At 43.3% G+C, this 14,202-nt stretch overlaps 1 protein-coding gene and 1 long non-coding RNA gene across 2 annotated transcripts in view; one reads left to right on the top strand and one right to left on the bottom strand.

The window, feature by feature from the left end:
• The window catches only part of LOC127582458 (uncharacterized), a 21,646-nt gene extending 16,127 nt beyond the window's left edge, over positions 1-5,519 (top strand). Inside the window, exons 3-4 of the mRNA XM_052037725.1 lie at positions 2,600-2,666; positions 4,227-5,519. Coding sequence (XP_051893685.1) covers positions 2,600-2,666; positions 4,227-4,597 — 438 coding nt within the window. The 3' untranslated portion in view covers positions 4,598-5,519. The remainder of the gene's footprint in view (positions 1-2,599; positions 2,667-4,226) is intronic.
• LOC127582461 (uncharacterized) overlaps positions 1-14,110 on the bottom strand; it is a 15,591-nt gene extending 1,481 nt beyond the window's left edge. Inside the window, exons 1-2 of the long non-coding RNA XR_007958117.1 lie at positions 13,936-14,110; positions 1,809-4,427 (exon numbers count right to left, since the gene is read on the bottom strand). This is a non-coding gene — a long non-coding RNA (uncharacterized LOC127582461). The remainder of the gene's footprint in view (positions 1-1,808; positions 4,428-13,935) is intronic.
• Positions 14,111-14,202: the final 92 nt, after the last annotated feature.

The raw sequence follows: 14,202 nt of genomic DNA, 5'->3' as shown, positions 1-14,202 counted from the left end.
AGAACGTACAAACTCCTTACAGACAGTGGCCGGACTTTGAACCCAGGTCACTTGCGCTGTAAAACGTTACGCTAACTGCTACACTACCGTGCCTGCCCAGCTAGAATGTAACTGGAGGTGTTGTGTTCAAGCCCTGGCTTCTGCCTTTCCATTCAGCCTTTACTTGCATGGGACAAGGGGTCTGAGATGCTGTCAATATTGTGGCAGTTAACTTAGTCAAAGTCAAAAAGTCAATGTCGAGTTTATTGTCATCTGCACAGGTACATGTGCGCACAGGTGCAATCAAAAACTTACTGACAGCAGCATCACAGGCATGTAGCATCATATAAGCAGCATTCACAAGAAAAAACATAAATTATACACAATTTTTACAAAAAAGAACACAATTAGAACAAAAAAAAGGTCCAATTTAGTGCAAAGTGGTCAAGCTAAACCATAGTGATTAGGAGGAACAATGGACTGCAGATGCTGGAATCTAGATGAAAAACACTATGATGCTGGAGGAACAGCTCCTCATTTTCCATCTTGGAACCTTGCAGCCTAACGGCACGAACACTGAATTCTCCCACTTTAAGTAATCCTCACCCCCCTTCCCCCACCCCTACCATGCTTCTCTTCTTCCCTTTCTGAACCTATATCTCTTTTTACTACCTTTTTTATTCTCTCTCCTTACCTTTGACCCATCCCCCGGTGGGTCTGCTCTCCCCTCCTCCCCCGCACCTGCCTATCACCGTCTCTTCCCTGTATCTACCTATCACCACCCTGTGCCCACCCCGCCTCCCCTCTTTTGTCCACCTATCACTGCTCTGCTTTTCCCTCCTATACACTGGGCATCCCCTTTTCCTATCTTCAGTCCTGAAGAAGGGTCCTGACCCGAAACGATGATGCTGCCTGGCCTGCTGAGTTCCTCCAGCATCATCGTATTTTTCACTGTTGTGATTAGGGTTGTGCCGGTTGGTTCTAAGAACCGAATGGTTGAAGGGAAGTAGCTTTTCTTGAACCTGGTGGTGTGGGACTTCAGGCTTCTGTACCTCCTGCCCAATGGTAGCTGCAAGAAGATGGCATGGTCCGGATGGTGGGGATCTTTGATGTTGGATTTGATTTAGCAACATGCTGCCATGATTTTAACTCCCCGACATAGCCTCTTTTAATCAGCATTAGGATGAAGAAACTGGATTAGTTTATCTTTTCAACTGCTCACTGTGAATCTTAATTACTTACTCCAACACAAGACAGACATCCCGGTGGGATTACAATAGAACTCCAATAATCCACTATCTGGCCATTTGGAAATCGTTAGGAGTTTGAGGAGATTTGGTATGTCACCAAAGACTCTTGCAAATTTCATTAGATGGAGAGCATTCTGACTGGCTGCATCACTGCCTGGTATGGAAGCGCCAATGCACAGGATCGCATGAGGCTGCAGAGGGTTGTAGACTCAGCCAGCTCCATCACGGGCACAACCCTCCCCGTCATCGAGGACATCTTCAAGAGGCGGTGCCTCAAGAAGGTGGCATCCATCACTAGGGACCCTCAACACCTGAGGCATGCCCTCTTCTCATTACTACCATCAGGGAGGAGGTACAGGAGCCTGAAGACCCACATTCAATGATTTAGGAACAGCTTCTACTCATCTGCCATCAGATTTCTGAACAGTCCATGAACATTACTTTGTTATTCCTTTTTTTTGCACTATTTACTTATTTTGTAATTTTTTGTAACTTTTAGTAATTTTGTGTGTTTGCACTGTACTGCTGCCACAAAACAACAAATTTTGCAACATATAAGTCAGTGATAATAAACCTGACCTGATTCTGATGGTTTGGCATCTTGCTCGCCAGATGATGTTTGCAGCTTCCACTCGCTGGGCCCCCAGTTCCCATGTTTCTCACCACTTCCCGGGGTCCTGGTTCCCATGCTCTCTGTCCACTCACTGGGGCCCCAGTTCCTGTGCTCCCGATCCACTTGTCTGCAGCCTGGTTCCTGCACTTCCCTTCCAATCACTTGTTGCGTCTCCCATGCTCCCTTTAAATGTACTGGGTTCACTGAAACGTTGCTGTGCAACATGTTTTATAAAAGCGAATTAATGGTATGTTGGTGTATTAAAGAAAATAACATCCAATAGTCTGGAATATCTGCTAGTCCCGGACCACCAAATTTGCAGACATGCAGGATTTACTGTAGTAAACAAATGGCCTGCTGAATACTTTGTTCTTCAAACAACTAAAATGTTTTTTTCCCCAGTAACCTGACAAAACATAAAATAATAAAAAACGGAACAAATAAAAATAACAGGAGCAGGGGCAGGCCACTCGACCCATCTATCCTGCTCTGCCATTCAATATGATCATGAATGATCATCCAGATTTCGTATCCAGTTCCGGCTTCCTCCCCATATTCCTTTACCCTTCTAGTCCTAATAACAATATTGAATTCTTGCTTAAATATATTTAATGATTTGACTTCAACAGTTTTCTCTGTAATCCAAAGGTCCCCCATTCTCTGGTGGAACAAATTTCTCTTCTTTGTGGCCTTAAGTAGCTTATTCTTTATCCTTAGACTAAATAATATGCATTTCTCCTTCTTTATTTTGTGACAGGAATTGATACACATGCATAACAAAGAAAGCCGGACTGTTGGGAGCTGTATTTCCAAATCCAATGCTGGTATGTCAGTTTGTCAGTCATAAGAGCCTTGTAAAATAAATACTTATTTAATATTAACTTTCAACACCACCCCCCCCCTACCTGGTGGTGACTTACTCATCTAGGCTGGCAGCTAAGTCTTTGAACATGGACCAGTCTACTGACTCAAAGCATTCACGTAGAAGCTCATCTATTTCCTCAGACCAGCACTGTACGACTTTCTGTACCAGATCCTGCCATCTCAGCTTCTGTTTGTATGTGGGAGAAGGAGCACAGCCTGGTGGATAGAGTCCATGGAGGGGAGGCTGCTTTCCGTGATGTGCTGAGCTGTGTCCACAACTCTCTGCAGTTTCTTGTGGTCCCGGGCAGAGCAGTTGCCGTACCAAGCCATGATGCATCCGGATAGGATGCTTTCTGTGGTGCGTTGATAAAAATTAGAGTCAACAGGGACATGTCAAATTTCTTTGCTACGGTGGGGTTAATTATCTGGGAGGTCTGTAGGGCTAATGCTTTATAAATGAAAATTATATTTCGTGTTAGATGTAAAGTACTCTCTTCTGTGGCCTTGAGAGCCTATAACAAGGCTGTTGACTTGTGATAAGAACCTAGCTAACTAAGATTTAAGTGGGGAGAAATTTCACTGCTCAAAGGGTTATGAATCCTCCATCCCAGTAGGCTGTAGATACTCAATTCATGAGTGTATTCAAGGATGAGATTGGTAGGTTTTTGGGCAAAAGACGAAACTGGAGATAGGACAGAAAAAGATGAGTTGTTGTAGCAGTTCGGCCTTGATCTTATTGAAAGATAGAACATGTATGTGAATGTATGGACCACTCCTGCTTCTGTTTCTAATGTCTTTATGTCATAGAGTCTTACAGCATGAAAGCAGGCCATTCAGCCCACCACATCCATGGATAGGAGGGGATTAGCAGGATATGGGCCAAACGCGGGTAAATGGGACTAGCTTGGTAGGCACCATGGTCGGCATGAATGAGTTGGGCCAAAGGGCCTGTTTCCATGCTGTATGACTCTATGACTGTATCCACACTGACCAGTGGGCATCCAGCTGTACTAATCCCATCTTCCAGCACTCAGCCTAGACCCTTGTATGCCCAGGTGATTCAAATGCTCGTCTGGACACTTCTTAAATGTTGTTGAATCCAAACTCTGCAAATCATCGTAAGGGATTTTCAATACATTCTCATTAACAATTAGTCATAAGACCTTGTAAAATAAATAGTTATTTAATATTAACTCTCAACACACATTCTGACAATTATTGTTTTGGCAGCTGAAGTTATCTGGCATTTAACATTGAAAAGCCCTGTGATATCATCAGTTCTGCACAAGATACGGAAGACAAATAAAACTGCGGATGCTGGAATCTGGCTGACTGGCTGAGTTCTTCCAGCATTTCTGTTTTTGTTTCATTCTTAAGATAGCTTCAGTTGACTGTTGCTAATTTTATATTTGGTCATAGACAACAGCTTGACATAGGAATTTCCACTGCATTTCAACATGAAACGACTCCACAATTTTGTATTATACCAAAAAATCCTTCTCTTTTTTTTCCCCCTTTAGAACAGTCCTTATTCTGTGTATTTCCAGAATCATTGGTCTGTTTGGAAATGTTCTGCAAGGATGTCATGGAGCTCTCTGAGGAATTATATAAAAACTCTGTCCATGTTTTGGAATCAAACACAACGGTTCTGCCTGATCCTGGCCAGGAATGGTGGAAAGTAAACCTTCCAGACTGGATACAGTACATCAGTAGGGTGTTGCCTGCATTAGAGGACACAATTATTAAAATTCGGAACATAACTCACCAGTTTCTAGAATATTTTAAAACAACTACCATTGCTTGTAGCTTAAAGAGCCATCCAGATGTTGGGTACTATGTCAGTGACTACAGTTTTAAAGAAGCATATATGAAGAAAGTATGGCATTTATAATGGGTTTTTAAAGATATACTAAATGTAGAGGATGAGCAGTCATTACAGGTCTGTGATATAAGGTTGACTGTAAATAAAGTCAAGGAAAGAAATTCAATCAGTTCTCATTCATTTCAGCTTATCCCAAAAATGTTTGTGGAAAGAGCATGCTAGAAAATTAATAAATATCACTTCAGAAACTGTGCCAATAATAAACAGAGCAACTAATCTTAAATGAAGTTGAAACACGAAGATCTGTATTTTAACATTTACCATTAGTTAATAAATCCATCGTTTAGCTTTCTATGCAGACTTTAATCCACGTGAATAATTATACTTGTGTCAGCTCATCCCCTTGGAACTTAATTCTTTAACACTTTATTTAGATTCCAATTATTCAAAGATTTAAGGCCCTGGGCCTATAGCTCAGTAACTCAGTCACAATCTAAAAAGGGAAGAAGATAATACTAATTATCTGATATTAAGTAATTGGTTTAACAAACAGATTACGGCTAATGATTGGAGCATAAAACTGCAGATGCTGAAAATCTAAAACAAAACCATAAAATGCTAGAAACACACAGCAGATCAATGGTTAATGATTCCCTTGTTCAACCATATGTCATGACTGTAATAGCAATGACTTACAAAACGTGCTATAAAGTTGTTGGCTCATGCTGGAGGATACATGGTTTGTGTCCCTCATTTCATCAAAAACTTTGTATAAACTACCACTTGATGTCATTCTTTCAAAGACATAACTTCAAATTCATAATGGTTTACAAAATTGAATGTAAGAAAATTCTCTTCTACTGTGGTTTTCTGAATTATATTAAAATATAACTGTACATGATTATTATATACAAATAAATTGTTAAGTGGAGCTATTATGCATATTGCCTCATAGAAAAGCATTATTTGACGGTGTTTCATTAAATAATTGTGGCTGAACCTTGATTCTTAAGTTGTTGTCCAGTTCATTTTAAACTGAAATTTGGACTCAATTCTGACACTAATTAACTTAATCATTCAATGTGAAGTCTAAGGAAAATATATCTTTTGGGACAGATTATTCTCATTTCTCTTCACTACAGATTATCTATCTATAAAGTTGCTGTAGGGAAATAATTCGTAAGAAAGTTTGTGCCTTTAGGTTTATGAAACTATTTGCTGGCAGTAATTTTGCAATTTTATCGTTTGATGAATAACTCTAAGGTGTTGACTCAAATCTCTTTATAGTCTAACATGTTTTGTACACTTACCATAGATTAGTCTTACAGGAATGAAAGAAATAATTTCAAAAATCAATTATGTGCAAATAAGTAAAATATACAGTTATATAGTAAAACTCCAATAATCTGGAACACTCGGGATTCTGATGGTGCCAGACTAGGGGTTCTTTTGGACTATTAACACCCAGCACATTTTTTAAATCAGTTATTTTTAGATGTTACACGGTATTATAATAAATTTTGCAGGGAAGCCAGTAAGTTTAAAGGGCAGCAAATGGAAACTTCGTCAGTTTCAGGAGAACGGGGGAAATAGAGTCCCAGTGAGTCGGATGAGTGTGCGGGAACCGGGGCCCCGTTGGATGGAAAGGAGCACGGGAATCGGGGCCTTGGTAAGTGAAAGGGAGCGGAGGAAGCAGAGATCCAGCAAGTTGGAAGGGAGCTCAGGAACCGGAGCCCCAGCGAATTGGGAGGCTGCCTGCGAACTGGGGCATTGGTGAGTCAGAAAGTGCGCAGGAAACGGAACCTGATGATCCAGATGCTGAACAATTGGGATTTCCAAATGGTGATTATGGGAATTTTACTGCAGTAGTTACTGGCATTTTCCCAGGTAACAAAGCAGCGCGAACATCCAAATTACACTGCTGACTGTGGGTTGCACGGATGCCAATAAGGACGTAGCTTATCTATCTCTACTTTGATGTAGCTGCACTGCTCCACATTCTGATGATTTTGAACGATGCACGAGGTGAGTGTGTAGGAATGCCTGAAAATCTGTAATGCTGTGATGCAAATGTTTAAGTTGTTCAGCTGTCCAAATGAAAAGACACACACACACACGCGCACACACAGAGCTCAGGAATTAAAGAATCTGAAGACAACCATTCGATCAGCTTAAAGGCTCAGTAAAACATGATTTTGGATAATTGGGGTGTGATGGAAAAGATTTCTGTGTTACATGAGTAGTTAGAGGATTGCATTAGCCTACAGAAAGATGCTTAGGGATGAGTTAGAAAGGAGTAACAAACTTTATCTGAGTTGCTAAGTTAATTTTGTTCTTGAGGACTATTTTTATTCATTTTTTGAGGAGTTGGACATCGCTGGAAGAGTCATGGAGCCATACAGCAGAGAAACAGTTCTATCAGACCACCAAGTCCACACTGACCATTGGGCACCCAGTTATACTGATCTCCTTCTGTTCTCCCCACATTCCTGTCAACTCTCCCCAGATTTTACCAGATTTTACCATTCTCCTACACAATAGGAGCAACTTACAGTGGACAATTAACCTATCAATTTGGGATGGGGAAGGAAACCAGATCATCCAGACAGGAAACCTGCACCATCCCAGAGAGAAATGCAATCTCCACACAGACAGCACAGGAGGTCAGAATCGAACCAGGTCACTGGATTTGTGAGGCAGTAACTGTACTACATGTGCCACTGGTTACCATCTTCCAACATTCTATCGATCCTGGAATGGTTCCTGCAGATTGGAGGGTAGGAAACTTGACCCAACTTTTGAAGACAGGAGGGAGAAAGTAAAAGGTGAACGACAAGTGGTTTAGCCTAAGATCAATGGTAGGGAAAATGCTGCAATCTTTCAGGAAGTATGTAATAACAGAACACATCGAAAAAAATGTTAGAATTGAGCAGGGTCAACATGGATTTACTTTACACTTATGACAACACAAAGGAGGCTGTTCGCTCCATCGGTTCTATGCTGGCTCCCAGATGATCAAGCTCATTCGTCCTTACTTCCCTGTTCGCCCTGCAACTTATTCTTTCTTATACATGCTCTTCAACTCCCTCTTGGTTCATTTTGTCCTTAACCTACACAAAGAGATAATTTACAATATACGAATACACCACTGGCACATCTTTGGGAGGAAAGTGGAGGAAACCCAAGCCATCATGGACAGAACACGGAAACGCCACAGACAGAGCACCCAAATTCAGGATTGAACCCAGGTTTCTGGAGGTGTGAGGCAGTGGCACTAACTGCTGCAGCGTCAAGGGAAACCTGTTTTGACTAATCTGTTGGAAACCTTTCAGAAAATGATGAGAATGGATAAGGGGCAGCTAGTGGATGTATTGTATTTAGATTTTCAAAAGACTTTTGATAAAGTCCCACAATAGGAGGTTTGTAAATGAGTTTACAGCACCTGGAATCGGGGAGATATCCTCATTCCCTTCCTGATGAAGGGTGTCAATCTGAAACATTGTCCATTTCCCTCCACAGATGCTACCTGACCAGCTGAGTTCCTCCAGCATTTTGTGTGTTGCAATGGAATTGGGGAGGTTGGGATAATATACTGGCACAAATTGAGAACTGATTAACAGAAAGAAAGTAAAGCATGGGAATAAGTTCACAGTGAATGTCAGGGCCCAGAGGAGTGTTGTAGAACAGAGAGACTTTGGAGTACAAGTACATGGTTCACTGAAAGTGGACTCACAGGTAGGCAGGGTTGTGAAGAAGGCTTTTGGCACGCTGGCCTTCATCAGTCAGGACATTGAGTATAAAAGTTGGGAGGTCATGGTGCGGTTGTACAGGACACTGGTAAGCCCGCACTTAGAGTATTCTGTTCAGTTTTGGTCGCCCTGTCAAAGGAAAGATGTTATTAAACTGGAAAGAGTGCAGAAAAGATTTACTGGAATGTTGCCAGGACTTGAGGGACTGAGTTATAGGGAGAGGTTGAGCAGGCTAGGACTTTATTCCTTAGACCGTAGGAGACTGAGAGGTGATCTTATAGAGGTGTATAAAATCATGAGGGGCATAGACAGAGTGAATGCACTCAGTTCTTTCTCCCCCCCAGAGTTGGGGTATCAAGAACTAGAGGGCATAGGTTTAAGATGAGAGGGGGAAGATTTAAGAGGAACTTGAGGGGAAACTTTTATACAAAAACGGAAGCATCTATGTGGAATGAGCTGCCAGAAGTGGTTGAGGCAGGTACAATAACTTTTAAAATACAGTTGGACAGATACAGGTATGGAAAGTTTTAGAAGATTGTGGGACAAATGCTGAGAAATGGGACCAGCTTGGATGGGGCATCTTGGTCAGCATGGACTAGTTGGGCCGAAGGGCCTGTTTCTGTGCTGTATGACTCTATAAAAGAGTTGTTCTCAGATTGGCAGGCTGTAATTACTGCAGTATCACAGGAATCGGTGTTTGTGTTAGAGGTCATGGATGTGGGAGCTGCTGTCAGAGTAGTCAAGGCAAGTGTAACTGTGGTGTATTTTGTAGGGGGTTACAACTTCAACCACCATGTACTGGTGAGAAAGGGAATGAGTGTTCAGGGCAATAGATGGGCTGCTTTGTCCTGATAGCTGTTGGACTTGTATTCATGCAGGTACAAGGACGAAACCCAGTCAGGCTACTGATTTCTACCATGTAGAGAGGTGGAAAGGTTTCAGAATATGACGAGGAGTGACACTCACTGCCAGCCTTTGATCTTTTCTTGGAGCATACTTAGCTGGACAAGACGTTGAAGTTGTACAAGATGTTAGTGAGGCTGCACTTGTGTACAGTTTTGGTCACCTTGTTATAGGAAGAATGTCATTAAGCTGGAAAGGGTGCAGAGAAGATTTACTGGAATGTTGCCAGGACTCGAGGTTCTGTGTTATAGGGAGAGGTTGGGTAGGCTAGGATTTTATTCCTTGGAGCACAGGAGACTGAGAGGTGATCTTATAGAGGTGTATTAAATCATGAGGGACATAAAGAGTGTGAATACACATAGTCTTTTTCCCAAGGAAAAGGGGGATTAAAAACTAGAGGACAAAAGTTTAAGGCGAGAGGTGAAAGACAAAAGTGACAGAGGGTGATGCGTATATGAAATGAGCTGCCAGATTATGTTGAGGCAGGTACAATAACAACATTGAAAAGACACTTGGATAGGTACATGGGTAGGAAAGGTTTAGAGGGATATGAGCCTAACGTGGGCAAATGGGACTTAGCTCAGATGAGTATCTTGATCAGCATGGGTGATTTGGGCCGAAGGGCCTCTTTCTGTGCTGTATTACTCTATGACATAGTTTTTATGTAGCTGAGCCATGATGGCCCCCGGGATGTTGATGCTGGTGGACATGTCCCTGGTAATGCCAAAGAACGTTGAAGGTGAGTGCTTAGACTCTCTTTTATTGGAGAGAGTTAGATGCCAACTCTACTTATTGGGAACATCAATAAAGCTAATAGTAAAATAGTGGCTCAGCAGTTAGTGCTGCTGCCGCCACAGTGCTCCAGGGAACCCAAGTTTGAACATGACCTCGGGTGCTGTCTGTGTGGAGTTCGCACATTTTCCATCAGATCATATGGACTTCTGTCGGGTGCTCCTGTTTCATCCCACATCTCAAAGATGTATGGTGGGCTAATTGGCTTTGAAAATTATCCCCTAGTGTAGGTAAGTGGTAAAAGAATCAAAGGAAAGTTGATATGTATATGAGAGAACTGGTTGTAGGGCTTCAGGGAAATAAGAGGGGGAATGAGGCTGCTGGGAGCCAGTAGAAAACCAAAGACACTTCTTGTGAGTTGTAGTAAGTAGGTAAAACAAAATAATAAATTAACTGGATCAATTATTTCATCACAGGAGTCAAGCTAATGTCATGCAAAGATAGAGCTTTGCACGATGTTCCCCAGACACCACTGGAACAGGTTGCCAGCAGAAGCACTGAATACTAATTCACTGTATTCTTTAAAGAGGCAACAAAAATGTCTTTTTGTATAAACATTTGCTCTCCATGACCAGTTTTACTTGCCAGGAGTTTAGAGTTTCTAGATATTTTCCCTTCTAATTGTTGTTACAATTGAGAATGTATGGCCTAAAGGTTTTATGGAAGCTGAGTAGGTGGTAACTTTTAAAAGTTAATTGTATATAGATTTGAAAAAGAGGAATCTATCAGGAAAGAGCAGGGAGTGGGATTAATTGGATTGTTCTTTCAAAGAGACAGCATTAACATGATGGGCTGAATGACTTCCATTTTCCCCTGCAGGATTTTATGATCTTGTGTTTTACACCTCTTTGGACGTGACTGTGGTAACATGTACAGGCCGTCCCCAGGTTACGAACACCCGGCTTATGGTTACCCCATTCATACCAATGAGCTCCCATAAATACTATTAGATTCAAACGAGAACCAGTCTTGAAACATAACCTGCATACATGTAACCTCTCCATGGTAATTGGACACCATTGTCTCTCAAGAACACAAGCTGTCAGTTTCACTGTGGGAAGCTACTTAAGAGAGTTGCTTTGTAAATTGACAAGCCATCTCTTCTATTCGTGCTTGTGCAACAATATTAATCAGGGTAACAGCTAACAGCCCATCAAAGTCAGCCATTGAGTGTTGGACATCCTAATTCTGTACCACTGTAACTAGGCAGGGGAAGACGATAAGTAAATGTTCATGTTAACTGGCCCTCATCAACTCCATTCGTTACAACACTGTGGTGGTATGGTTACCACACTGAGCAATTCTGGGTACTTTCTGACTTAAGGACTAAATTGATTTATGGATGTCTGTAAAAAAAGAACCTATTCATAACACAGGGATGGTCTGTAACGTAATGCATTTCCCATTGCAACTGTACAGCAACAATGAGCCACTGGTCCATTTACCCAACCTCTCATTTGCAGATGCCCATTTGGATGTTGAGAGAACATGTAGGGGAATTTTCTACTGTTCAAGTAACGTGCCTTATGACTCTAAACACAACATTTGTTGCAATTTAAAGGCACAAGAGACTGCAGATGCTGGAATCTGAAGCAACAAACAATCTGCTCAGTGGGTCAAACAGCATCTGTGGGGGGCGGGGAAGGAATTACTGATGTTTGAGGTCGAAAGCCGGTACCAGGTTTGGACCCAAGATGTTGACAATTCCTCTCCCCCAACATTTGTAGGAAATTATAGAGTCATACAGCACAGAAACAGGCCCTTCAGCTGAAATGGTCCATGACAACCAAGATGCTCATCAAAGCTAGTCCCATTTCCCATAGAGTTCTCCGCCGCCATCCTGGTAGCGGTGTACATTCCACCCTTGGCAAATGTCAAGCTGGCACTGGAGGAGCTGAGCACCGTGATCAACAGTCACGAGACAGCGCACCCTGATGCCTTCCCGACCATCACGGGGGACTTCAACCAGGCCAGCTTGAAGAAGTATCTGACCAACTACCACCAACGTGTCACCTGCTGAACGAGGGGAGCCATTACACTTGATCACAGTATGCTGAGGGCTAGATCTGTGGTGTTCAAGACCAGAGATCCAGAACCCTACAAGAAGTCCAGGTATGACCTACGGAAGGCCATCGTGAGAGCAAAAAGGCAATTCCGTGTGAAGTTAAAGACACATTCACATGCATGATAGCTGTGGCAGGGTTTGCATGCCATTCTTAACAGCATAAATGTTGTTTATGCGAAACTTAACAGCATAAATGGCAGTGATGCCTCACTCCCTGATAAGCTCAACGCCTTTTATGCACACTTTGAAAGGGAGAATAACACTACACCTGTGCAAATCCCCACAACATCTGGTGACCCTGTGATCTCTGTCTTGGAGGCCAATGTCAGAACATCCTTCAAGAGGGTGAACCCTTGCAAGGCATCAGGCCCTGACGGTGTACCTGGCGGGGTACTGAAAATCTGTGCTGACCAACTGGCTAGAGTGTTCAAGGACACCTTCAACCTCTCACTGCTGTAGTCAGAGGTTCCCACCTGCTTCAAAAGGGCATCAATCATACCAGTGTCCAAGAAGAGCAGGGTGAGCTTCCTCAATGACTATCGCCTGGTAGCACTCACATCTACTATGATGAAGTGCTTTAAGAGGTTGGTCACAGCTAGAATTAACTCCTGCTGAGCAAGGACCTGGACCCGCTGCAATTTGCCTACTGCCACAACAGGTCTACAGCGGATGCAATCTCAATGGCTCTCCATTTGGCTTTAGAGCACCTAGACAACAGCAAAACATACGTCAGGCTACTGTTTATTGATTACAGTTCAGCATTCAAAATCATCATTCCCTCAGTACTAATCAACAAGCTTCCAAACCTGGGCGTCTGTACCTCCCTCTGCAAATGTATCCTCGACTTCTTTATCGGGAGACCACAGTCAGTGAGGATCAGTAGTAACATCTCCTCCTCGCTGACAATCAACACAGGCGCACCTCAAAGATGCGTGCTCAGCCCACTGCTCTTCTCTCTACACTTATGACTATGTGGCTAGGTACAGCTCAAATGCCATCTATAAATTTGCCGATGACAACACTGTTGTTGGCAGAATCTCAGATGGCGATGAAGAGGCATACAGGAGTGAGATAGATCAGCTGGTTGAGTGGTGTCGCAACAACAACTTTGGTCAGCAAGATCAAGGGATTGATTGTGGACTTCAGGAAGTCGGAAGAACACACACCATTCTTCATTGAGGAGTCAGCGATGGAGAGGGTGAGCAGCTTCAAGTTCCTGGGTGTCAATGTCTCAGAGGATCTATCCTGCACCCAACACATTGATGCAATCACAAAGAAGGCATGGCAGCGGCTCTACTTTGTTAGGAGTTTGAGATTTAATATGTCACCAAAGACTCTTGCAAATTTCTACAGACGTACTTTGGAGAGCATTCTGACTGGTTGCATCACTGCCTGGCATGGAGGCTCCAATACGCAGGATCAAAAGAGGTTGCAGAGGGTTGTAGACTCAGCCGGCTCCATCACAGGCACAACCCTCCTCGCCATCCAGGACATCTTCAAGAGGCGGTGCCTCAAGAAGGAGGCATCCATCATTAAGGACCCTCACCACCCGGGACATGGCCTCTTCACATTACCACAATCAAGGAGAGGGTACAGGAGCCTGAAGACCCACACTCAACAATTCAGAAACAGCTCCTTCCCCTCCGCCATCAGATTTCTGAACGGTCTGTGAACCCATAAGCGTGACCTCATTATTCCTTTTTTTGGAGCATTTATTTATTTGGTAACTTAGTAATGTTTTAAGTCTTGCACTGTACCGCTGCCCCAAAACAACAAATTTCACGACATACGTCGGCGATAATAAACCTGATTCTGACTTGCCCGCCTTTGGTCCGTAGCCCTCTGAGCCGCCCCATCCCCCCACCTGCCCCGATGTCTGTTAAATGTTGTTGTTGTACCTGCCTCGCCCACCTCCTCCGGCAGCTCCTTCCATAATCTGACCCTTCATTTACCGTGCAGCAGCTGCCCCCTCGCCCCTCGCCGCCATCACACCCCTCAGCCCGGGGAGGCTGGAAACACCCAGCGGGTCGGGCAGCGCCTGAGGGGGGAGAGCACAACCCGTGTCGCACTTCACCGCCGACCGCCACCAGGAAGGACCCTTCCCGGCTGTCCTCTCCAGTGCCTGACAAACAAAAAGTGCGGATTTCGCTGCAGATGTGTAAATT

Source organism: Pristis pectinata, chromosome 24 (assembly GCF_009764475.1).
Source record: "Pristis pectinata isolate sPriPec2 chromosome 24, sPriPec2.1.pri, whole genome shotgun sequence".
NCBI classification, from domain to species: Eukaryota; Metazoa; Chordata; class Chondrichthyes; order Rhinopristiformes; family Pristidae; genus Pristis; species Pristis pectinata.
This window is presented reverse-complemented; position numbering and strand designations above follow the sequence as displayed.